The sequence below is a fragment of the Scleropages formosus genome, chromosome 17 (assembly GCF_900964775.1).
Source record: "Scleropages formosus chromosome 17, fSclFor1.1, whole genome shotgun sequence".
Lineage (NCBI taxonomy): Eukaryota > Metazoa > Chordata > Actinopteri > Osteoglossiformes > Osteoglossidae > Scleropages > Scleropages formosus.
Genome location: NC_041822.1, coordinates 14,144,776 through 14,171,143, shown reverse-complemented (window position 1 = coordinate 14,171,143; position 26,368 = coordinate 14,144,776). Strand labels below are relative to the sequence as shown.

Genomic DNA, 26,368 nt, shown 5'->3' with positions numbered 1-26,368 from the left:
TTTGAAGAACTAGAGGGAAGGCAAGGCAGCAAGCAAGCACAGTCAGAGAGGATATATGGAACCTTTTTCCTTTGTTAAATACAAATAAGACACTATTTCCAAGAAAGGCAATGAACCTCATGACTCATGATTCCATCCATAAAAACATTCACAATGCTAATCCCAAAAACATGCATTTCAAAGTGCTTTTTTACTCAACTACATGTGCACAGAAAACATACTTTTACTCAGCTACATTTCTGTCAATTGTTTCATGTTAAACTTAATTTTTTCATATTTGAAGTTTTAATATTCTCTATACATTAACCATGAACTGCCCTACTATACATAAGGGAACAGTTGTAAGCTATTCAAATAGCTTTTTTTGATGCCCCAAATGAATCATTGCCTAACAGCTAGACAAGAGTAAAACAAGCTCATGCAAAGTACTTAAACTGGTTTGTTAGCAGCCAAGTCTTCACTTCTTGTATTTATCAGATTCTACTTCACAATATCTAATTTTATTGGAACAGCACATTTATTTAAAAGATGTATAGATTGTTAGTTGACAGTTGAATAAAAGTAACTTGATACAAGCAGATTTTTGAATGAGCGCTCCCATGTTTGGCGTTTAATAAAAAATAATTCACATTTACTTGAGCTGGGAAGGGAATGTACAACTACAGAGTTTACGTATGATGGCCTGATTGCACAAGCCAAAAAAAAAAAAAAAAAAAAACCCAATTCCATTTGCACTATGGCCTTTGAAAATTCTCAGCATGTAGAAAAGACCTTGCTGCTCCTACTTTGCACAGGTGAGCATTCAGCTAAGGTGCCAAATACATGCTGAGGTGTTAATAGAAAGTGTATTCATTTTACCTCTTCAGCTACCTTACACATGTAACTCAGTTGGTTACTGCTTTTAATGCCAGTTATTTGTCCACTTGTTTAAAATCCTTTCTTCATTACAACTATATACTTTTGATATATCAAAAAGTGTAGCACCCAGTGCTTCCAAGTTCATGTTTACGTACAGCAGAGCAGGGATTTCACTGAGTAAAAGGGGATGTGAAACTTACCAGTCCGTACGCATCATGTTTCCACAGCACTTCCATTTGATGTCCACCACCCCACACATCATACAGCATACGAGTCTAATCAACCAGGTGATATTTTATTCTTTTAACCAGCTTTACATCTGGTGCACACACTGAAAGGAACATCTTCAGCAGTAAGTCAGTGGCATTTACTATACATTAGTTAATACTTCTTGTTTTTCCATTTCTAGTTTTGTTTTTTTTTTTTGTTTTTTTTTTTTACAAATAGTGTTACATGAAGGTGAAAAACAATTTTTACAGTATTAGAAGTAAAAGGAAATGCTTCGATGTCACAGAACCTTAGTTGCAGCTAGGAATCATGGCACAAAACTGAGGGCGACTACAAGACTCATGGCTAGAAGAGACTGTAGAAACAAGTATACACACCGAAGCAAAATGTAAACTGGACAAAGGAACAAATTTTTATTTGCACTCTTTTACTACATGTAGTTTTACAAAGAATGAGTGAGCAAGCGAGCGAGAGAGACTGACCCTACAGGACCTATTTACACCACTGACTGGGATTGGGCTGAGTTGTGTATAAAGTAGGATGTTAGATTACAAGTCACAGCTGTTTTACACATGCATGAGTACATTTGGGAACTGTATGAATGCAACCATGACAAGTTCAGCAGTGATAATGCCATGGAAGCTGCAGTTCATTTTTTTTTTTTTCTTGCCAAAAGAAATAAAACAGCCAGAAATGTTTTTATCCTTATTAAAATGAAGCAGTTTAAAAAGCACTTCCCCCTTATATTTCTGAGGATGCCCAGACAAAATCCCACCAATCTTCAACACAGATTTCCTCACAAGAACCATTTTTTTTTAAAAAAATTGTCCGGGGGGGGGGGGGGATTTATCAGATCTTTGTTACATTTTCCTTTGCTTTTGGACAGCACTGTCTTCACAACCAGTTATGACCAAACATACAGTATTAAGCATTCAGTGGACATGTTTCCTACATATGTGCCTTTACCAGACACAGACATTCATCTTTAGACGGCACGTGACCGCTTGGGGTTAATCTGCTTACTGGCCTGTTCCTCTTCCTGAAGTGCAGAGCGGAAAGACTTCACTTTGTCTGTTGGAAAGGAGGGGAACAAAACAGATTCATTTGTACAGAGAAGTCAATGTACACTGAAGACTTTCAACTCATTGACTTGGTGAAAAATTATTTGCTGGGATTTGCTTCCATTTGAAGTACCTTAAATGTCACAGTTGAGTTACCAATTTCAGAAGATTTAAAAAAAAAAAAAAAAAACTGGATAATATTTGTTTTTTTAAATTGCACTTTCTTTACCATGTAAAAATTTCAGTTTCCAGTGGAGTGAATGCAATGTGCATATAACTTCACGATCTATAGATGTAGGCTGGGTGAAAAGTACATCAGTAGCACTGAGTAGTGAAATGTTCCTAGGTCTTTTCAAATCACACCGTGACATAATGATTTGCTTTAGTTTATTACCCTTAAAACAGCCTGTGAAAACCAGAACCTCTTACCACAGAAATTTTCAGTTTGGGCAATAAACATATTGTACATTGCAGTGCTTTTCAACAAATGTGTCAGCTGTTTCTGCAAAAAAAATACCTCTGAGCTCAGTCAAGATCTCAATTTTTTGGTCCAGTATTTGTTCTAGTTGAGTGGCATAAGACTCCACATCGTAATCAACCTCTTCAGTCATTTCCAGGAGCACCTTTTCATCCTCCAGCCACCGGATCGACTCCTGAGTATGAAACACATCAGAAACATTCATTTTCTAACTGTGGAAAGACATCACTCATGACGACTCTGCTATCCTTGTTTCATTGTTAGAAAAATGAAAATGTCACTTCATAATATTGTAAATAATTGTCATTTATATACCACAGAGACTATAGTGAGAAGATGTTGAGGGTTCACCTGAAAGACTGCCCGGTGGTCCTCCAAAACCTGTTCCTCCATCTCCACCAGCTGCGAGACTGCTTCATGGAAGGTGAAGAGTTGAGGGGAGACTTCTTCCTCCTGCCAGAGGAACCAGATGTACCATTACACCACACATAATCCCCACCTTCATAGAGTGGGGAGTGATCAGCAACCACACACATTCAACACCTCAACAATACCGATTATACCGATATTAACACAGAAATAGATCAATACAGTTATGGTGGTTTAAGCTAGCAATGCACTGATTAACAGTACAGTATCAAGTATTGACAGAACTTTCTGAACAACAGATTAAAACTCTAAATGATGTAGCTTCCTGTCATCATAAAAATAAAACAACAAATGAAACAGCAAGTGTGACTTAAGATTGATGACAATTGATATCAATGCCCCACTATCTTTAACTATGACAGAAACCAGGGCCAACTGCTGTCCTTACATTCTGTTCGCAGAGCAGTTTGAGGTCGTCTCGCTGGGGGGAGCTGCCAACCCCCCACTGTGCCTCCAGAGCGTCCAGCTGGTTCACGGCATGAACATTGGGGCGACCCTCAACCGCACTGGGGTCCACAGTGAGCTCCTTCACTCTGCAGTCACAGAAAGCAAGGAAATTATTTCCATTCCTCAGCAATGCTAGCTACGTTTCTGCCAGCATGAATACCAGTGACTCCACCCACAGGTTCCCGTCTTTTGCTTTTTGGATCGTTTGAAACCTGTACACAAGAACTAAACAGCAGTTCTGGTTTTTGAACCCAATAAAACTGCAAGCAGCTGCCCTGAAACAGAGCACTTCAGCTGAGCAGTGAAATGACTGTTTCACAGTTGAGGCCAATGATGATGTCTGAAACCAGAGACAAGTTACTGTGGGAGGTGTCCCTTAACACAGCAACACAATGGCATGGTGTGAATTAAAACAAAAGCTGTTCTGCCTGACATTAGGGAGCTGACAAAAAGGAAAAAAAAAAAAAGAAGTATCCAAACTTTTGCAATGAGAAAAAGGAAGAAAAAGCATGCCACACCTACTGCGTGACTGATACAAAGGGGATAGGTGAGAATGAAGAGATTAAAATTTGGAGGGGGATGAGGGTTATCAGAGGCCAATGAGGAAAACAATGACAAAAAGGGGGAATAACCCACAAAAAATATGTTGCATTTGTATATGTGTTTGTCACTGTGCATCTGGCTGCCAGAAGGGGTGGGGAATGAAGAGAGGTAGACCTGCTGGGTGAAGTGGCAAAGTCATCGTACTCATAGGTGGGGGAGTGCTCTGATCGACTGACGCCCCCCTGAGAGAAAGGGATGTCGGAGGGACTTATCCCAAACTCCTTTACTCTGAAGGCACAGAGACAGAGCAGGAAAGACAGAAGAGCAAAGGAGAGCTTCAGGTCAGGACAAACTGTGCAACAGAGGAAAGGGGGAAAAAATAAATGCTTGTGTTTCTACATATAGACTGCTCATCCAGGAAAACATGACAGTGTAATATGCATCACTGACTGACTGACTGTTCTTGCATATTAGTATAAATCAGGACCTTTCAACTCCAGACACCAATCTATGGCATACTCTTTTAGCCAGGCAAATAAGTCTCTTTTTCTGCTAGCCCCAAATTTATCAGTTTTGACTTCAGGTCATCCAATTTTCAGAAAGCATGCATTCCTAAGAGCATGGTAAGTGTGCTTTACTCCAGGCCTGGAGTTAAACCGGTTTGCAAAAACTCCACATTAAAGTTCTTTACATCCTCATTGCAAACTCAGCCCCCTGTCATTCAGAACTGGGCCTTAAACTAAACCAGTCAGTGATAAAAGACAGGGTGCCCTGGTAAAGCACTGCAGGGACACATAAGAAAATCATGTTGCAGGAAGATTACTAACACAGGGTTTGTCATTATTTCTCATACATGAATACAAAAGAGGAAGAGGGAAAACATGACTACCATGTGGTAAGAAGATAAGGGCTGGAGCAGCATACACAATTAGCACTAGGTAGTTTATTCACATTGCTATTTTCCAAAACTAACACTGTCTACTTGTGCAGCTAGATCATTTAAACTATTTGTTTATCTGAGCCATGAACACTGTATACTACTACTATCCTGAGATTCAAAAATGCAACAAAAGCTATTAATAATGATTTTAAGATTATATATGATCCACTTAACTCTGATGGACTACAAGCAGCAGTTGTGAATTCAGCTGTGTGTTTTATTCTTTTTTGTTAGTGACTCATATAGCAGTGCAGTGTACCTACCTGTTAGCGTAGCGTAGCGTGTTCAGTGTGTTTTCACAGGACGCCATTCCCGGGGAGATGGTCGCAATCTGTGCAGAAGGCGATTAATGTCAAAACTAAGAAAAATGCTGAAACAAAAATCACCAATAACACAACATACCTTTTCCATAGTATTGTGTACAAATTTGCCCCTTTTCAGTTTTTCTTTTTCTCTCTAATTTCTGAAGGGATAATTACCTTTTGCACAAACATGACAACACACTTCATCATTCAAATTTTCAAACACCAAGGAAATGATTAAGATTATTAGTGTCACCATTCCCTCTCTCAAGCTTCATTCACATAATACTACAACTTTATTAAATTTTTTTTTTTTAACAAAATGCAGAAGTGGAGGAAAACACTTTTCACAGCAGTGCTTATTGAAGAGAATTAACTGTAAAAACAGCTGTTAATTTCTCAAGTGTGGTAAATGTTTTTTCCCCACTTAGTTCATCTTTATTCTACAGTATTCTGCAGGCCAGCTGGTAGTGTGGTGATTAGAACTGATGCCTTTGGACCCAAAGATTGCAAGTTCAAATCTCACCTTCACCGATAAGTCCCTTGCTCAAAGGTAGGTACTTACCTGAAAAATTGCTCCAGTACAATTACCCAGCTGTATAAATGGGTAAATAATTATAAAGTAACATTCTACATGCTCAACCTTGTACGTCACCTTCAAGAAAAGTGCCAGCTAAATGAATGAATGAATGTCATGTAATAGATGTCAGTAGAGAAAGGATCTACCAAGCCTGAATACTCACCATGCATGTTCTCGAGTTCTCGCCAATGAAGGAATCCCTCAGGACCTGTGTCAGCTTACTGGCTCGGAATGGTGTGTGTGGTTTGTTGCGGCCAAGTGCCCTGATGCACTCCTACAATGAAAAACACTGCTTTTTCCCCCACAACTGATAATTATCTTGGCTGCTACTGTATTAATACATGTTTAAGCAATGTACTGACACAGAAAACTGACATTAAGAAACAAGAATGCATCCAGAGCCTGTAAGAGACCTTTGACTACTAACCTTAAGTGCAAGGAGGCTCTTGTTGATCTCTGCTCCCTCCAGGCGCGTCTGCCTGTCTGCACTGGAGGTATCGGCTCCTCGCTCATTGCCTGCCAGGTCAATGAGAGAGAACTTCCCATGCATCTTCCCTTTTCTCCTCAAAATGATCTGGAAGACAGCATGGCTTCGGGACGAGTGTGCGTTGGCTGAGGTCTGACCAGATGTCCTGCGCAGAAGCAGAGAAGATGCAAGCAGGAAACTGTTAGTGACCTACTTCACTGGCCTACAGTAAAAAAAGCTGACATGCATCTTACAACTGGCCTAAAATCTACAGACAACTCCTTTGTATTGCCAGTGTCTATCAATTTTTCATAAGGAGATTTCATTTACATCTCTTCTACACATTTCATGAAATCACCTTAAGTGAATTCCCATTGAGGGATTCAAATTACTGTTAATTTTCACTGTAGTTCCTGAACAAAAAGTACACCTAAAATCCAGTGAAATATCAAAAATTTGCATATCACAACATATTAAATATTTACAAACATTAATTTATAGCTTATCTTTAAAAATTACACATCATTAATTCATTATTGATAGCCTCTTGTCCAAAGGTAGGGAGCAGAGATAGGAAGCCTATCCTCAATGCACATGGTACAAGGTAGAACACATCCTAGACAGTGGTTAGCTTACTGCAGTCCATTGTCATGGTCCTTGTATTCTCATTCAAGAGTAAATATGACCCATTTATCTCTTGAGCTTCTAAAACCTAAGTTATTCCTTCACCACCCATTATTTTCATGTCTATTTTCCTATTTACATGCCCCGTATATAGGCAGACCCGAATTTCTGTGCTAGGAAACCGCTGGCTGCATTTCAATTATTGTGTATACATCCAAGCTGTCAGTTGTGGAATGCATTTGTTTAATCTAAGGTGTACTTCACATTGGAGAAAAGCATGTAGCAAACACAAATGTAGTGACTGACTTCCTCTAACATTTCCTTATACCTGCAGCTGTTTCCAACTTCAATAAGCTTAAGCACATCCTCGGTGCACTTGACCTCGCGTTCCTGCAGCCCCACCACCTGAACTTGCTGCTTGCCATCTTCAAGGACACGCAGCTTGGCTTTGCGGTTCAGTAAGTCAAATACCTGAGTGGAACATAAGAGCTATGCTGGAAAGAGGTTTTTCCATAGAAACATAGACCTGTGTTAATTCCACATAAGATTTAAAATTTCAAAATGTCAGCTGATATTAAAGCTTTAACAATTTAAAGTCATTTCTTTGGAAATGGAACACTTATCTGCTTCAATTACCTTTCCACTGTAAATTTCAAAGAAAGTAGCGTAGACCTGCAGGTCAAGTTTTTTGTAGTTGGGTTTCTTCAGCATGAGGAAAACATCACGAGCTGAAAAAGGGTGAAAACCATACACTGAGTAAACAGAGGAAGCTCAGCATCTTCATCCAGCAATATCACCAATGGATTTAAGGCACATACCAGCCAGCGCATAGATTCCTTTTGAACAGTCTTGATTCTTCCCAGAAAAATCACCTCCCATAGTCTGAAAAAGCAAAAGTCTGTGAGAAATATCTTGACACCCCTTGCCTAAGCCTTCATATACATATTTGAATACACTGAGGGTTGACAATAGTGACATTTCAAATTTTATTACAATTCCAAAAATTGGATTTTTTCAATAATCTGCATTCTGGAACAGAGCAAACTCAACCAGTTAATATCAGCCAACTCAATTTTACAATTCTACATGTGTGCAGTTCTGTACTGCCAATATAAAGGACACCATAAAAGTTATGAGTTCACTAAAGATAAAAGGGAAATGATAGAAAATCTGCCAAGGAAACGCAGGATGAATTGATCAATTAGTAATTTTACTGACATTAATTTTAATCATTTTAAGCTCAAAGTTTAAAAACTTTTCATTTATTGAAACCATGTCTTACATTGTTTGTAGATCTTTTTTTTGCAAATATTCAAATTTTATAAATTGGGACTACGGTAAAAGTGACTTTGGAGTTACAAACAAAACCAGTTCCTAACAGTCTTCTGATCACCATGGTGTTCAGATTGGCATATATTTATATAAACGATGGTGTATTGTACAACTGTATTCTGGTAAAGTTTTACGCAGCTACTTGTGCTATGAACATCGGTGCATATGGTGAATGAAAAACTGTACTTAACCACATCTGCAGCTCTCTCTCCAAAGGTAATGCACAAACTGTACTTTCTATAAGATGTATGTCACTTTGGAGAAAAAGCATCAGATAAAGGAATAAATGTAATTGGAAGTTTTTCTACCAAAAAGTAGGAAAAGTAAGGACTTTCTTGCCATTCTACTACAGGTCAGCATTATGCATAACTTTTAAAGGTTAGACTTATACAACTGTACTTCACTCTCTGGCCACCAAACTCTAGTTCTTTTAGAAACATTTGGCCTCTCAGTAGCTTCTCTCATAAGTCTTACTGCTCGGAAGGCAAGTGCTCACTAGAATCTCCAAACCGATTCCTGTTTTTTTTCTTCTTTAACTTTCAAAAGTTTTTGTGAGAGAATGTGATTTGCATATGATGTGTCCAATAACCTGATTCTTATTGTTTGTGCTTTCAAAGGGAGTTGTGGCCTGATGTGTTCCAGATACACCTGTTTGGTTACCTGGCTGTCCATGGCATGCTTAAAGCCTCCCCTACCACAACAGTTCAATGTCTGCCTTCTTTCATAAGGTGTTTCATGTACAAATTATAAAAGCCAAAAAAAAAAAAAAAAAAAAAAAAAAATGTATGCCTTATTAATTGGCCAAGTAGGAATCATTGGTATCTGCATGATTCTGCTTTAACCCGCCTAACTAACCCGCCCCGTGCAAAGTTTTTGTTGGGATAATCAGATCTTCAGGTGAATTTGAATATGGTTGAAGCAATCAAAGGCTTTGTACATGTAGAGCTCCTTCTGGCATTCTTTCTACATTTTACAACCGGAATTTTTGCCCCCATCCTGTTTCGCTATGGATAGCTGCAAGTACATTTTACACATCCTTGAGCACTGCCCTGCTACCATGTGAAATTAAGGAGATAATGTAATAGATATTTTTCTCCAAAGCACCACACTACTCAGGGTATATAAATGTACATTAAACAAACAGACAAAATGAGGTTGACAAACGATTAACAAAGAACAGGTTTTTTTTGTCTAACAGCCATTTTTTGGCTCACACATTAGCTGAGTTGCTGCAAAGAGAATTTAGGGTCAACAGGAGGATGATCATGAGATATGTTGCAACTTTATATAGCTGATAGGAGATGAGGGCAGAAACAGGCATGAAAATTGTGCTGTTGTGAGACTTTTCTTAAATGCTGGATTAGATATAGAAGTTCTGAGGGACAGATTGAGGTAATTTGACCACATCAGTGCCGAATCCAAGAACCCATGGACTTTGGATTCTGGTCCCCTTATGAGTGAGACTCCCAAGAAGCACATCTGCTCTTACTAAGCTGTAGGGACTGATCAGTTCCTGTATGTATACACTGCCACACAGTCTGTGCCATTTTTTTCCCTCTGTACTTTTGTGTACATGCAGTTAATTCCTTAGGATGGTCTTTGTTCCTTATTTTCATTCCTTTTCTTCAGATTCACTGCCTGAAAAAAAAAAGAGCCTTGCAGGGTTACACCCAGTAAATGGGGGGAGTTTCTTCCTGGTGACAGGCAAATAAGGAAAATGTGTCCTTTTCAGTTAATTGTAGTTACGGATCAGAGCACAGGGGTGGAGAACATTTTTCATTTATGATTCGAATTGGCGTATTTTTGCAAAGCACTGTATATCAGCATTTGTATAAACCCATTCAAGTGTAATTAGGTGGAAGAAGCTGAAGTTTCCAGAATCTGAGGTGAGTGGCACTTTCAAATTTCAACACAGGACACTTGCCCATACTTTCCCACAAGTCAGGAGAAATCTTGCAGTTGTGCTGTGGAGAACAGTGAATCTTCTTTCTCCCCATAGAGAGAAGCATACAAATTAGCAAGGAGAACAGGGCTATGTTTAGCCCCGCCGGAGTAGACCACAGAGGGACACCCTATCCAAACCTGAAAGCCTAAGGTCTTAATCGGACCACTGAAATCTGCTTATTACTTTTTGCTTCTTTTCTTATTTTGTGCCAATACTGCATACTAGACGCTGCGATTCTTTTCTACTTAAAGCAGTTGATTACATTGCCCCCTTCAACATGTGACAAACACACAATTGTAACTACACTTACAGTAAAACAAGCCATAACTTAATTGCCACATTATTGTTCCTTCCATTAATTCTTGCTCCCCCCCACTTCACCTGTTTCTCTACCTTTCCACATGTCCTGTGTCTCCAGGGATGCAGAGAAAGCAGGTACAAGGCAAGGATGCACAGCTAAATGCCACAGTGCTACATAACATATCCCAGCTTCTACATCACGCATGCTTGGAGTTTTCAAAAGGATGGGAAGTGAGTACTTGCTTTTCCATTCTTTCTTATCTTTTCTCAGCAGCTGTCTGGCAACTGATGATTACAATTTATCTGAAAAGTCTGCTTACAATCTGTCCACAGTTTGTGTTACTTCAAAGTACATTTCACATTTACTTATTTTTGACAAAGAAGGCATCTGTACCTTAAAATGTACCCAACAATCTGTCACTAAGCATTGGGAGAGAGAAAAAAAAAAAAAAAAGCTTCCATTAAAGCAGTATGGCTTACACGATTACATGAATGTGTGGAATGACGTAATGCACTGCTACAATACTGCAATGTTACCCTGATTGTTAGCTAAATGCTTAAGTAATGAAATTGCAGTTTTAGTGGATAACTTTGATAAAACATCAGAAATAGCAAAATGGTTAGCTTGTATTACAGTAACTCACATGCGTTTTCCCACTTCCTGTTTGTCCATAGGCAAAACATGTGGCCATTCCCCGTTCAAAGATGGTCTCCACCAAAGGCCTGGCTGTGAACCTGCAGAGCAATCAGGGCAGCAGCTCTATCAGTAAGGTGGCGCTGCAGCCAGAGACCACAGATGGAGAGAATGGAGAAAATGCCTGTACAAAAAAAGCCCACCTGTAAACCATTTCATTAGTAGTGCTGTCATCAAAGGCGTAGTCAAAGCGGAAGGTCTGGTTCTCCAGGTAGCGCGTCAGGTCCACCTTCTGCTTGGGCTCATGCACCATGACCACATCCTTGCTGGGTATGGTTATGACATCCAGGTCTTTCAGGGAGAGCTCTGAAAGGCAGGGCCCATGTGAGAAATGCCAGTACTGTCATCCCTCAGGAAGTACAACACCCTTTGTACAGCACAGTGGTCCTGGGCCAAGTTGTACACCTCAGGAGTCAGTGGACCCTGCAGTCCTGGCATAAGCTATTACACATCTCTGAATGCTGAAGTGAACATTTGAATGAGTGAATGACTGCATGAATCAAATGTTTTTAATCCTAGAGGGAAATTTCACTTAATAGTAGCATATGATAAACATACATAGGCATGACTACATACATACATACGGCAATGAAACAGATCAAGTAAATAAACAAGCAAGAACATTTTATTCAAAGGGAGGGTACACAATACCCATTACACAAACCCTCTGAATGCTGAAGTAGGCATTTGTATAATATTCCCACAATTAGGCTGGAAAGAATCACATTGGAAACTATAACATGGTAATAAAGCAAATGTGCTTAAAAGGTGTGAAGTGAAAGGGAGAAAGATCTTACATGGATACTTACCCTTTTTATTAAGGGGGCGTTTACGTACACATACACATATCCTGTGTTCTTCAATCTGGGAAGAGAAAAGTATAAATTACATTATGAAATTGGTCAGTATATTTATGCTATTCCGCTAAAAATCAGTATTGTCTCAGATTCAAAAGAAAAATGTTTAATGCTTCATAATGCATGATCACAAAACAGTAATATTTACTTCACAGCTGGTAGTCATACACGCCACTCACAAGATCAGCTGTGGTTAAAGGTCGGTAGTCCAGGCTTGCTCGGAAGTCCCTGATCATGTACATTATTTCATAGTTGGGAATCGTGACATCAACTTCCTTCAGCACAAAGAGAGAAAGCACAGGTGAAAAGTTAAGACACTGACATGTACAAAACTTATTAAAAAAAGTACCTTCAAACAAGACTCCCATGGAAGGAGGTGCTGTGTGTGCTCCCTTACCTGTGCCCTCTTCTCCCTCAACTCCTGCTGCTGGAGTCGCCGCCGCTCTCTCTTCTCCTGCAACTTCTCCACCTCCTTCACGCAGTTAGACTTCCTCCGCGCTGTCAGGAAACAAGACAAGACAATCCTTAGAGGATACACAGAGATTACTGACAAGAACCTACGTATCACCTTCTGCAGGCTTTATTTCCTCCATCAATACAGAGCAGAGGAACTGAGAAAGCCAGCTAGGGAGGGGAGGGGAGCACAGCGACCCTTATGGGCCATGTCTACTGCCTCTATGTCAAGAACGGTTTGAGGGAATGTAACACACCATCAGCTGTGGTCTGTCTCAGCCCTCCAAACTGAGCTGCTGCTGCTGTCTTTAACATCACACTCTTAACAGAGGAATTCTCTCCAAAAACTCAGAATACCCATTTTCAAAAAAAAAATGTTCACATTCAAAAACTAAACTTCAAGACAACTAATTCACAGAATATTCTTCAAAATAAATATAAAAAGATACACAAAATATACAAAGTACTGCACAAAAAATAAAAGCTATAGAATAGAGGGAATAGGAAAAGCTTTTGAGAAAAGTCCCAGTTAAAAGATCTCAAAGAAAACTTGACAGATCTAAAAAAAAGCACATAGAAGAGATGTGCCGAAGACCTTATTCAGCTCTCATCATGGGCAAAGCTTAGCACCCAGCCTTCATATATTCAAAGCAGCATCATTTTTCTGGTCAAACTTCACTGTCTTGGCAAAAACCTTGTACAAGGTCAAGGGTTAACCAGCAGTGTTAAAGGATCTGAAGGAGATGCTCTATCATCTGAGAATTTCATGTGGTGCAACTGTACGCAACATATTTAAAGGAAACCTGCTTTGAAAATATTGAAGTTTTGCAAATAAACCATATAGAGTTGGAGAAATGGGAGAAACCAAAGTAAACTTGTAGTCTATGGTATGGTTTCGAACAGAGAGGTACATACAGGGGATTCCAAATTCCTTTTTTGCTGGCTGAGGCGGCGACATGTCAGTGATACTACCATTCTGCTGCTGCAGCTGGCTCTGCGATTGTGACTGCGACTGTGTCTGCATCTGGGTAGGAGGAGGTGGGGCCGGCACTGGCTCGGGCTGCTGATGGCCAGGCCGGGCTCGAGTGGATCCCACTGCTGGGGTAGAAACAGAACCGACATGGGCCATGGCTGTCATCAAAAAAAAAACCAACACCAGAAGGAAATATCTGCCAGAAAATAAGTGATGAACTCATGGCTGTAAACAGATTTACAGCATTAATCTTTGCTTGGCCTTTGAGACTTGCATTCAAAAGCAAATACATCTGAAAAATTTTTAAAATAAACTCTCAATCAACAGTTATAGTAAAAAGTGCATGTATGCACTTATACAAGATATCAGTTAATAACAGATCAATCTAAATAATACAGCATGTTCATTTTAGCTCTTAAAACTGCACTTTCAGTAATTCATGCATTAATCTCACCTCTGTTGTCCCTGGATGGGGTATCATTTTTAGATGGCGCTATAGTTCGTCGGTTCTGGAAAGAAAAATAAAGTAAGCTGAACCTACAATTCAAAAAGTTACAAGAAATTAAGACTCCCGAAGCCAATTGGAAAGACCAGGGCATTATGTTGACCAGGCCGTGTGAGCATCAAACATCCTGGGTACAAACCTTGGGGATCTTATTAACCTTCACTGAGGTTTGTGAGGGCAGGGGTGGGGTTTCAGGGCTTGGGATACTTTCTTCACCTGGGGCCAGATCTGGATTCAGTGCAAATATACTCTCCAAGTCAATCTGTACACAACACAAAATAAGAGAACTGAAATGGGAAGACACTGACAGGTAAAGGCTTTACTTGAATTATGAACAGGTTGTACATACTGAATAAAATTCACTCATACAAGGTATTCCGTAAGCCATTCAGTCATAACCCAAGATACACCCACTGAAGTTCAATAAATAGTCTTACACATTTCTAAAATTTGTATCACATTCTGGATAATGTACAAATTTCCACTGTTCACTGTTAAATGAGGTCACTTTAACCCATTAATACTATTCCAACAGCATTTCTCCGAAGACTTTAGACGGATGCCACTGTCACTGGAACAAGGGTACATATTTCAGCAAGTGGTTATAGCCATTTTTCATTGTTTTAACCCTGTTGTATGGGAACGAGCGTACAACAACTTCAAAAGACATTTGAAGTTAAGTTTATTATACATTTTCCACCTTACTTGTCAAAGAGCACTCAGTGGGTCTCCGCTGCAAAAACTGCTCAACCTAAAAATGTCCACCAAGGTGCCATTGTTTCTGAACACACTAGCTGCACGGCTAGAGCACATCAAATTCAAACCGCCAGAAAATCAAGTTCTGACTGCTAATGTGATGCACTAGGACAGCCCATACATATTAACTAACTTGTAAGGAAGGAGAGGAGTGTCAGAGCCAGTTCTGTGAGAAAAGACAATGCATTGAAAGCCTGTGTGTTTCAGCAACCCGAGCCTCTCGGGAGGCACCATTTGCAGCATTGAGAGGCATAAAGCATGGACATGTTTGTCCTGATGCAGTCCTGACAGTAGCCCTGCAGATGGGTGGGGCAGGTGGGGATTAGTTACCTCTTTGCCTTTGGTGTCTCCATTTTCTATCCACTCCACTGTGACGCTCTCATTGTCTTCATTCAGAGACGTGACCATTGCCTGATGGATTCGGCCTTTAAGAGAAGTCACCAAATGTGGCACTTTATTCGCCAATAGCTGAACTGAAATATTGACACGCACAGCAATAAGGCACATTTTTAAAACACTGCCACTGTACATACAAGAGGATATTGAGAAACATGGAAATGTCAGCATTAGGCCACTGCAGCAGTAGATACCAGTACAGTATCAGCTAGATGGAAAAAGATAATACATTTATGCAGCTTTTCATAAACATTTCACGCTACAGTAGATAAAAATTGTACAACATATTTCTCACACCCACAATTCAAAACTTCTACATACTGTCAAATATAAAAACATTTTCAAAAACACACAGCTAAAAGAATAGTACCCTCTTACCCTCAGGAGGTAGGATTTAAGTAGTGTAGTAGTAGCTAGGATTCACAAGTGCAGCTGGTCACCACAAAAGCAGCTCACAACCGAAACTTTTCACACGCAACCGTCTCATTCCCGTCTTCTTTCCTACAGATCCAAACCCTTCACTGGCACTGGGCATTCAGCCATCCGTCCCACAGAGGGAAACCTTTAGCTGGCACCCAACACGTGCCTTTACATCTCACAGAGAGACCTCTCTGTCACCTGCTGCACTCCCAGTAGTTATATGAAACACAGCCAATATCCAATGTAGCTCTGGTAACCCCAGCAAATACTGTTGACCCTAGCAGCTTTATCACAGTCAAGTGACAACAGGGGGGGACTTTAAAATACTTGCTGGTTTTGCATTTTCTGTGATTCCCTCATGTTACAACCTTGATATAACCATAAATCACAAACTATGCCATTTTCTTTCATTGATTTTCACCTTTAGTCAGATACTTAGTGGTGTGAAATTTAGACCTAGCAGTCACACCACAAAGAGCTGGAGGAAACCTGGGACAATACACAAACTCCTGAGAATTCCATGAGGTTCACGAGCTGTTCACTACACAGTGCTAGTGTTAGAAAACCGTATTTGTATTGTGTGCTAAAGTTAGGTGTTGTGCATCTTAAGACAACAGTGTTTATGCACAGGCCTTTCCTCCAGCCTTCTCTCTTCGTTGGATTCCTAATATTAGTGACAATATGAACTCAGTATATACTTGCTCACTGGGTTATGAACACTAGGGTCAGGAATTTGAAGTTGCACCAAAAAAAAAAAAAAAAAAAAAAAAAAAAAAAAAAAAAGTCTTCACATCTCCCTTTTATAAAATTTCTTCTAGAATAAAGAATCTGTGTTTCAAGCTGATAGATGTCAGAAAAAGACACACAAACTAAGCAAGTGTACAAGTGTCTTAGTACAACTTACCCCAAGAGTGTTCAGAGCTCATGCATGGCTTTCATGAACAAGCAACTGAAGTCACAACAAAGAAAAAGTAACATCCATTTATTATGGAGACAAAAGTGGAGAAAATAAAGCTGCAAGTAGCATGAAGATGAGGAACATCACATATTGCATGAGAATTAATGATATGAAATCACATATTAATCAAGATTCAGTAGGAATTTGCAGACACAACATTGGTATTTTAAATGTTAGTTTTAATGATGGCTTAATTTAACCAAAAAAAAAAAAAATTGTACCTGTATAAGAGGTTTTTGACAGAATCTTTGCCTGCCCAAAAAAAAGTCAATCAAGAAATGTTTGTACCATAATAATTTTGTTAAAGGTGATTTAGTAATATACTAGTCACAACATCACTAAGACCCTTCTGGTCCCAGTTGCATCTGTATCTTGAGGAAGATTTACTATCAGTATCAAACAAGCATCCTAAAAGTGCAATATTACATACAAAAGGTTTACTACATTTTGCCCATGGGGGTAGACAGACACTAAAGAGCCATATCAGGCCTCTCTATAAGGAAAGGCTGGAGCTCTAAAAAGCTGAACGTCTGCTCAGTCCTGGAACAGCTGCGTGTGCATTTCCACAAGGTTTCTACTGCATCCATCTGCACACATTCTGTGGCCCTTCACCCTTGCTCCTTAAAACGGTCCCTCCTTTACAGCATAATTTTATTGGGGGGGGGGGGCGGTGATCACAATGCTACAGCATCCATTATTCAAAAGCCTGACGATGCTTCTACCCTTCCCTACAGGGCTTTCTGGAAGCCTCACAATCCTCTGTCACTGGTTTTACGTGACCCTCCTTAACCACATGGCAATGCCCCCGCTGCAGAAAAACAACTCTGGTTACTGATTTCAAATTCCTGGTACCTAGTCAAATAATTTCTGAAACCACCATCAATCCATGTCTCAGTCCAGTGACATATGACTACATTTGAAGTAGCCATCGATAAAGATTACAACAGCTCAACAGAAAGCCCCACCCTCCCTCTTCACCATGGTTACCGTTTCCAATGTGCATACTGCAGTGGTGAACTCCACCTTTCTGCACCAATCCCAAGTAATCCGTGTTAAGACCAACAGGAAGAAAGGACAGAGGCTTAATAGAGATGTCCATTTCAGTTTTCAAAGAAAAAAGTTCCTGCAATACTGAGCTGTGAAACAGGCTGTGGCATTCTTTTCATACAAAGGTACACTATGCCATGATACACCAACTCCGTAAAGGTGAGAGACCAATAAGACAAGCAAGTTTCAACCACAGTACTTTCCAAAAGGACACTCAAAGCCCTAACAATCCATTTAAAGCACATTTTTCACCTCATTGTCAACAACATCCCTTACTAAACAAGAAAGCCATTGACTAATCCCTTTATGCCATGGTAATGTCACAAGTTGTCTGAATAACAGACTGGTCATTTGCACCATTGTTGCTTTCACTCAATATAAGCCAGCTACCATTTTAAAAGATCTTCACAGAGGAAGGGACAGACAGACAGGGGCAGAGACTGTAGGGTTGTAAAGAGACCTACAGAACAAGTCCTCCCATCCAGCAGCACAGCTCCTAAGCAAAAGAACCCATGCTGGGGCTGATGGGCTGTTAGCCCCCAGTTTGCAAGCCCTCCATCAAACTATACAGCACTAAGCAGATTTATACCCCCTGCTGTTTCTATCCCTGAATGAAAGGAAATAAACAACCCTATGAATATTTTAACTTGAAAACATCACTTTATTACGCAGCAATACGGTAAGAATACATGTTGACAGAAATTCCTTGACACACCAGAAACCAAACATTTTCTTCCCCAACCCACTTCAAAATAGCTTTTCTGACATTTTCCCCAACTCCATTCGTAACTTCTGTAACCCAAAAGGCCTAATAGGTGAATTTCTGCCAGAGTGCTGTTATGCTGTGAGACCTAAGAGTTCAGTGCAAGACAGGTCTTACCTATGGGTTATGATCCCTAAACTAGGCACTTCACCTTAATCTCCTTCTCTACACACCCCTGAACCAGTGAGCTATAAGGGTGCTATGAGGAAGGCCCTCTAGCTGACCAACAGGTACCATCATTGTAAAGCAGTGAAACTGAACTTCTCCTCCAAAACAGTCGTGTGCTACACATTGGCTCCTCAACATCACTTTACTCTTACAGTTGTGACATAATGCCTTCTGACCCAACATATAAATTTAAGTGTGCTTGTAGGGCTGTCTTGTGATTTTTTTCTCTCTGAACCATGTCCATAAACATTAGTGACTTCTGTGCAGCTCAGATTTGAAGAGTACTAGTGTTAAAGTTAGCACTCCAATTTTACAATAACAATGTAGCCAAAAATCATTAAATGGCTGTCTGGCAAAACAGAATAATTGCCATTACCATTGCATGCTAGCCTGTGATTTTCAACCAAGTAACTCAACCACCATGTCTCACATAAACACAAGCCATAATGCATATTCAATGTAAATATTTTTTCTAACTCAAAGAGGTAGAATAGAGCAAGACTAATGAGTACAAAACTTCATCCTCTGTTAGAATTTTAAATCATTGCAAAAATTTCTGGGATACCAACATACAAGAAGCCTTTAAGGCTTATTTGTTGAATAGCACAAATTTCACATAAACAGACAATTGGGATGGGTGTGTCTCTGGTACAGACAGTCTGTAGCTGTTCAAGTAATATTTCTGAAATGTGACTAAAATACTGAAAAACCACACCCCTGAGATACTGTCAACAAATCCTAATCAGGGGGAAACAATATGGGCATTTAGACAAGCATAAAAATCCAAAATCATCAGTACTGTCACATTTCAAAAACAACTCAACCACTCTGTCGTGGTTAACACGTTGCTGTTAAAATCTAGAAAAACAAACTGTACTATCAGTACATCAGCAGAAAGTTGGACATTGGTTTTACTTTTGCTAAGATTTATTAGAAGGCTAGAGAGTGGAACTTGAAAGGTAAACAATCTGTATTTTCCTGATTTTACTAGTAAATTAAATTTGCATGTAATGTAGGTTGTCTTGGGTCAAAAAACATTCAGCTTTTTAAAAACAATATTCACATATTTTCATTAAGGGTGGTGACCATAAACTTTTCTAATACTCAAGTTCCCATGAATGAAGAGTGAAAGAAATGGGTGAAGAGTCCTCATGGTGACAAAACACTCCTTTGATACCAAATTATGATTAATATGGTATCCATGTCAGAAAGATTGAGAAGATCTGTTATTCTTCATTCAGCTGGAACCATTGTTCAAGCAATTTTAGATTACAATATTAGGGGCAGATTCCAAACCTAGTAACTGCAAGGTACCAGGTATGAATTGATTAGATGTGCTGCAGATTTCTTCTACTGGCAACAGCAAACAGCAGCAGAATAAAACCATTATACAGCAAACCTGGACTGTAAGGACGAACACAAAGAGGAAATTAGCACAGGGTTCATTGTGGCATCCCTATGACAGACTGCAGTATTCCTCAAAGCAAAAAACAATCCTGCCACGTTTCCTCTTTGGGTGAAACCTGATTCACTCTTCCCAATTGTTACTGGACAGAAGGAATGAAATTTCACTTGTATACAAGTTGTGCACTCCTCCTGTGCATCACTCCATAAGCTGTGAGTGCAAGTCCCATTAGAATCAGAATCCGAATCCAATTTATTTGGCCAAGTATGCACACACATACAAGGAATTTGGCTTTGGTTTCCAATGGCTCAGTGTAGAATAGACCCCAAAAAAAAAAAAAAAAAAACCCACCGAATATATATTCACACACAAAAATCAAACAACTACAAAGAGGCACTGACAGTGCTGGAGAATGAGAAAATAATGAAGAATGTAATAAATAACAAGGGATTGAATAAATAAGGGAGGGAATAAGTAAGAGGGAGAAAGTATTGCACAGACTAACAATCAGCCATCCATGGATATAACAGCATGGGGAAAAACCATCTAGAAACTGGTTTTATCATTTGGATTAGATTTCTATTAGATCATCTGTAATTGTATTAAATCATTTACAAGTTAGAAAACTGAATGAGTTCATACAAACTTCAGAAAAGACCTGCAGTCTGCTCCTCTTTCTGCAATGGTCTTTGCTTAGTACGACATCCCTCTGCAGTCGGTCAGACTAAGTTATACGCCCGGTGACAAAGTCTTGTCTCGAAACCCCCTGGAAACAAACACGTTTCAACTGAAACAGACCACATCGTGTCTCTTAAAGGTCTGACATCAGTGAACATGGTTACTTATTATTGGAAAGCCAATATCCAGGTACCCAGCTTCCACTGTTCTGTCCTTGTTTCTGTGTGAACCACTTCACCACATGAACTTTGGAAATTCTTAAAGCCTCCTCCAGGAACAGGAGACATTCATATTTATTCATTACACTGCTGCTTTTCTCCAAAAATGCCTTTCAGTGGCAAGCTACTTACCTAACTGTATAAATGGGTAAATAGTTGTAGTTTACTAGATCACCACAGAGTAAGTACCTTGCTCAAGGGTGCTACAACTGGAGGTGGGATTTAAACCTGCAACATTTGGGTCCAAAGGCAGCATATCTAGCCACTATGCTACGAGCTACCCTACAAAAACACCATAGCTCTGACAAAATGCTGCTGCTTTTGTAGTAGTCTGTATCAAAAGATGAAACAAACCCTTTGGATGGCAGCATTCTTTTCAGCATGTAACGTCACCATCAAATGCTGTACAATGCGCACCTGTGTCTAGGCTTACAGCATACACCCAGTGATGGGTGATCACATGCCTGGACTACATTTACATGTGGATCTTAACTAAAGAAAGAACTACCATTGATCCAACTAACAAATATAAAAAGTGGCCAATAATAAATAAGACAACCTCATAATCAAGAAGTTGCTGGGGGGGGGGGACTGCTTTCATTCATGCAATTTTCTCAGATAATATAAGCAAGGAACAAAGCACATCGGTGACTACCAAAATAGGGTTATCACGACAACAAAAGAAAAAGCATAGTGATTGTAGTGGAAAAAAGTTTAGCATTTTAAGGCATGTTAAATACCTTGATAACTCAAGCTATGTATACATTGAAGGACTTTTCAAAATACCGAGTACTCTATATTTCAAAAACAAAAAACTCAAGGTCAAGGGAATTTCTGTCTTAAAAGGTGTGATGTTCTACAGAAACAATGCAAAGCTTCTTCGTGGTACATTAACTGATGTCTACATAAATGATCATTTAAAGGAGTGCCAGTTTCAGTTGTCATCTACAGGATATGAGGTGGACAATTTGTAGCTGTTGTCTGGTATATCCACCAGGAATGTAAAATTGCTGACCGCCTTCATTTCTCATGGCAGATCCCTTATGTGCTTTCCACAGCTCCTGCATAGACCAAGGTTTTCATCAGGAACAGATACACTATACAATGAGCATCTCTTTATCACTTCAATCATTTGGATTAAGGGAGGAAATAGTGCTTGGAGCATTATAGCTGTCACACTTAGCTCAGATATGATTCAAAGACAACATTCCATGGACACCTCAGGCCTTCGGCAACAAACAAATTGCATTTCACATGCATAAAGAGAGGGAAATGCCTGGAATTTTTTGTTTTACATTTTTAAATGTTTTTAGTTCTGCCAACACCCCTACACATAGTACCTCAATGAGTGTCCTCCACTTGCAGGAAGAAAAAGGAATATTACAATATGCTGACAATGGACAGTGGGATATTACTGTATGCTCCAAGGGGAAAGAAAATCTAAAACTATATTTTAGATTTTTAATAATAAAAAGTTCAATTGACAGAGCAACAAAAAAGGTTCTCTAAAGAACGGGGGGAAGTATTAAACAAAAAATGGTGATCTAATTTGAGGAAGACAATGATAAGCTAAAGGAGGTTGAGCTTGTAAGATATACTTGTGTCTTCATGTAGTGCAGAAGATGTGGTTCCCACCAACTCTTATAACCAAGCCACCCTGTCCTAGCAACAAGAATTTAGAGCATGTCTCAAACCTAAATCACTTTCACACTACAGAATTCACAGATCACACACTTGGAAATTGAGAATTACAAACAGGAATCTGGCTGCATCTAAGACTCCAGACAATTATCAGTTCTTCTGGAAGACACAAAAGTACAAAGAGGAACGGTCCATATGGCAAGTCCCCATCTCTCTGTTCCCACAAATGCAACAATGACATCAATTACAATAAACTCATCTGTGGTCAGCACCAAGCAAAACTTGGTTGGTTATTGAGTTTACTGAGAAAACCCATCCTGAATATTCATAATCAAAGAGGAAACCTATTTATTAATTTAGCAGATGCTTTTTTCCCCCCCAAAGCAACATACATCTTATAGAAAATACAATGTGTGCATTACACTAGCAGGAAGAGCTATAAATGCAGATGTATGATTCTTAAATGCAGTTTGTTTCTTTCTACCACATGAAAGAATGTTTATCATACGAGTAGCTGCATAAAACTATCAGGATGTACACGTCTTTCACTCCCATTTCTCCACCTCAATTTCACTAACCTCAGTTCAATTATGGCTGCAATGGTGCAGACGCTATACTAGAAGCAGATGTGAGGTAGGATACACTATGGGCACATCACCATTTAATGACAATCACACTCACACACAGACAGAAAAGGCAATTTAGAATCACCAGTTCACCTGAAACAAACATTGCTGGACTATGTGAGGAAACCAGAGCACCCAGAAACTCACGTGAACATGAGGAAGCATTTACATTTACTCCTTCAGCAAACAAACACTTTTTGCCAAAGTGATGTACAATGATTACTTAGCATTTAGCTGACATCTATAATAAAGTCAGCCTAAAATTCAAGACACACACACACACACACACAAAATGGGCAATTTAGATTCCCCAAATCACCCAAAACTCACCTCTTTGGACTGTGGGGAAAACTAGAACAACCAAAGAAAACCCACGCAAACATGGTGAAGTTGGGGCAGCATGGTGGCACGGCGGCACAGCAAGCAGCGCTGCTGTCTCACAGCGCCTGGGTGGTGCAAGAGAATGTGGGTTCGATCCCTGCTCGGTCTGTGGAGTTTCCGTGTCTGCGTGCGTTTCCTTTGGGTGCTCTGGTTGCCTTCCACACTGCAAAGACATGCTGCTCAGGTTCACCCATAGTGTGAGAGTGACAGAGAGCGTGTTCCACTGATGTATGGACGAGTGACCCATTGTAAGTAGTGTATCTAGTACTGTAAGTCACCGTGGTGAATAAGGTGTGTGGGCTGATAACACTACATAGAGTTCATTGGAAGTCGCTTTGGAGGAAAGCATTTGCTCAATAAACAAAAATGCAAAACAAGCTCATTCTGAACAGACGGAGCCACATATCAGCCCATGAATGAGAAACATCTGGGGACTATAAATGACCTAGAGGTAATCACCTTATGAAAACACCTTTGGAATGTGACACTGTGGAAATGTTTGCTATTAAAGGAAACAAATTCTTTACATTTGGTCTTAATATCCTAAAACATGTGCTAGAAAAGAAGCGCATTTTTAATTTAAGTGTAGAAGATTATAATACAGCTGAAACGCCGAGTTTAATAAAATATTGAAAATGCACTATTCTGAATTCTGAACCTCATGTGCGGTTCACCATCATCATCCACACAGACGGAGAGCAGGTGACCAGTATTACTAACCCCAATATGGGAATGGTTTGTGCCTTTACACGTACCACTTGAGATGTAAGCCAACTGGATTGCAAGAAGAGGCTAAACGTGAAGTCAAACTATTCAATTAGGTCACAATGTGGCCACAGTCCATCACTTATCACTTTTCACACCGGGCAGGCTGGCAGGTGGAGAAGTCCGTCTATTTTTCTGCACGTCAGAGAGCCAACAGAGCTCAGGCCATGTGAACCCTTCCACCATTCCCATCCTTCTTGAACCATCTCTCACATCCAGCTGCCTCCCCAGTCTACTGGATGGCATCGCATCAGTCCTACCAGGCCCCCTTTTCCCCAGCAATTCTTTACCCCAATCGACCACTAGCATACTTGCAGAATAAAAACACAAAATGCAAATAAACCATGGACACTGAGTGACGACGTGCAGCAGGCAGGCAGAATTTCAAGGTGCAGTACTAGTCTACACGAGTGTGTGTCGCGTTACTCTGTCAGGACGCAGGAGCACGAGTGCCGGAGCCTCCTGATACTCGTACTGTCACCTCATTCCGGACATCGACAAGACAACCGAACGCATTAAGAACTTGTTACTAATCTTGACCAAGTTTAACTTGGCTACGTCGGTTAGAGACCGGTACCGCAATGTGGACACAGCGCCGAACCGGGGAATGACGTCAGTGCTCATGCTAACGCGCTCAGAACCGCTCCACCGAACAACAACGGCCTTCGCCGGACCAACCAGAACTATCGGTTTACTGACTACTACTACACACATTCAGTCGATTATTAAAACAATGGCGGAGCGCGACCAGGAGGAGGTATGATCGGCTGAGGAGGGGTCCACCCGGTCCCAGCGTCAAGACGGGCCACACTGCGGCTGCGCCTCCGCCTCAGCGTCAACGGCCGCCGCTCTCCCTCCTGCACAGCAACACAAAGATACTAAAAAAAAAAAAACGAGCCGCGAACGCGGCCACCACGCTACTCACCATCGCTCCGCTTTATCTCCACATAAATCCCGATCAAAATCTTGCCGAAATTAGCTGCCATGCTTCATGGGTGGGACGTAATGAACGCTGTCTGCCGTCTTTATTTGAAAATATCCTCGCTGCTCGGCGCGAGAAACCGGGAGGTGGTTAAGAGGGGGGGAGAGAGCGCGAGAGAGAGAGAGAGAGAAGCAACCGGGAGAAAATGAGGCCAGTGCGCATGCGCATAACGCTTGCCGCTCACCCTATAGCCAGTCAGCGGTGCTTGCCGCTGTCATCTTAAAGTAAAGGCACGTTTTGGCCGACATAATGTCCTTTGAATTAACACGGCTTTGCAGGGTCTTGGCCGAAAGAAAACGCAAACCATTATAGGGTACACGAAATAACATCCTTTCAACCGTAAATGAATATATATTCTTTACATAACAAGCTTGTTTATGTCTGTATACTGATCTTGAAGATAAGTTTTAACCAGAAACTGGCAACTGTAATCTCGGGTACCTTGGCAACGTATACAAATTGAACACCTTTAAATTACTCGTTCAGCTTAATAAACGGGTTTAATTGTGAACTATATCTACGGTTTAAATAAAGAAAACTAAGATAAATAGTATGGGATGCCTTTACGAAATAGCCCTGGTTACACATACACATCCCTTTAGGGGTTACAACATTGGTGAATATTGAAAAAAAAAAAGTTAGTTGAGTTGCATGTGATGTGCTTTCTATCAGACCTGTGTATTTCAGACCACGTGACACACAATCCTTTTGGAAGTAATATCTGGTAATAATACAGTGATTAATAACTTCTTCACCAGCAGTCTTGGTGGGAATATTTCATCTACCCACCCAAGGTATTTTACCAGTGGATGCCATGATTCTTAGGAAATTCAAATTTTAGCCAGCCTCATCTGAGATCAAGTTTCTTTCTCATTCCAGCATGTGATGTCCCAGTTTGATGTCTAGCCCTGTGACTGAAAGCAGCTATTACGTATGGATCCTTTCCAAAATGAGCTTAAGGAGTTCTCAATCACTTTTATAGGGTGATTAACTGTGAAGCAGTACAATTAATGATTAGTGAAACACAATAATGCTTTTCTTTAGTAATGTAACGTACCCTTTCGCTTTTTCAAACATCCTTGAGACTCCACTGGAGACAGCCCATAGCCAGAAATGAATACCATGTCCCATAGCAAAGGTAGCAAGCTT

The 26,368-nt window shown here is 40.2% G+C and overlaps 1 protein-coding gene across 9 annotated transcripts; it reads right to left on the bottom strand.

Annotated features, from left to right (window-relative positions):
* Nucleotides 1–1,738: 1,738 nt before the first annotated feature.
* kif2a (kinesin family member 2a) lies at nucleotides 1,739–25,361 on the bottom strand. Of its 9 annotated transcripts, none has more exons than XM_018759403.2 (21): nucleotides 25,163–25,361; nucleotides 15,102–15,196; nucleotides 14,155–14,277; nucleotides 13,965–14,019; nucleotides 13,453–13,635; nucleotides 12,482–12,582; nucleotides 12,264–12,359; nucleotides 12,037–12,091; nucleotides 11,371–11,533; nucleotides 11,178–11,268; nucleotides 7,775–7,838; nucleotides 7,593–7,684; nucleotides 7,285–7,427; nucleotides 6,294–6,498; nucleotides 6,030–6,140; nucleotides 5,248–5,315; nucleotides 4,219–4,332; nucleotides 3,443–3,587; nucleotides 2,977–3,078; nucleotides 2,665–2,800; nucleotides 1,739–2,157 (listed from the first exon to the last, which is right to left on the bottom strand). In XM_018759403.2, exons 1-21 carry the CDS (start codon nucleotides 25,221–25,223, stop codon nucleotides 2,072–2,074), a joined length of 2,289 nt encoding a protein of 762 aa, XP_018614919.1. In that variant the 5' UTR covers nucleotides 25,224–25,361; the 3' UTR covers nucleotides 1,739–2,071. The 9 variants fall into 9 exon arrangements, with proteins under 9 accessions (XP_018614919.1, XP_018614921.1, XP_018614922.1 ...); XM_018759405.2 differs by having other exon boundaries at nucleotides 4,249–4,332; XM_018759406.2 differs by having other exon boundaries at nucleotides 13,510–13,635.
* Between the last annotated feature and the right edge of the window lie 1,007 nt (nucleotides 25,362–26,368).

Coding starts and splice junctions, on each gene's coding strand:
- kif2a (XM_018759403.2), bottom strand. CDS start 25,223: ATGGCAGCTAATTTCGGCAAGATTTTGATCGGGATTTATGTGGAGATA. Junction 12,360..12,481: donor TGAGGGAGAAGAGGGCACAG/GTAAGGGAGCAC, acceptor TTTGTGCTGAAG/GAAGTTGATGTCACGATTCC. Junction 7,685..7,774: donor AGGAATCTATGCGCTGGCTG/GTATGTGCCTTA, acceptor ACCCTTTTTCAG/CTCGTGATGTTTTCCTCATG.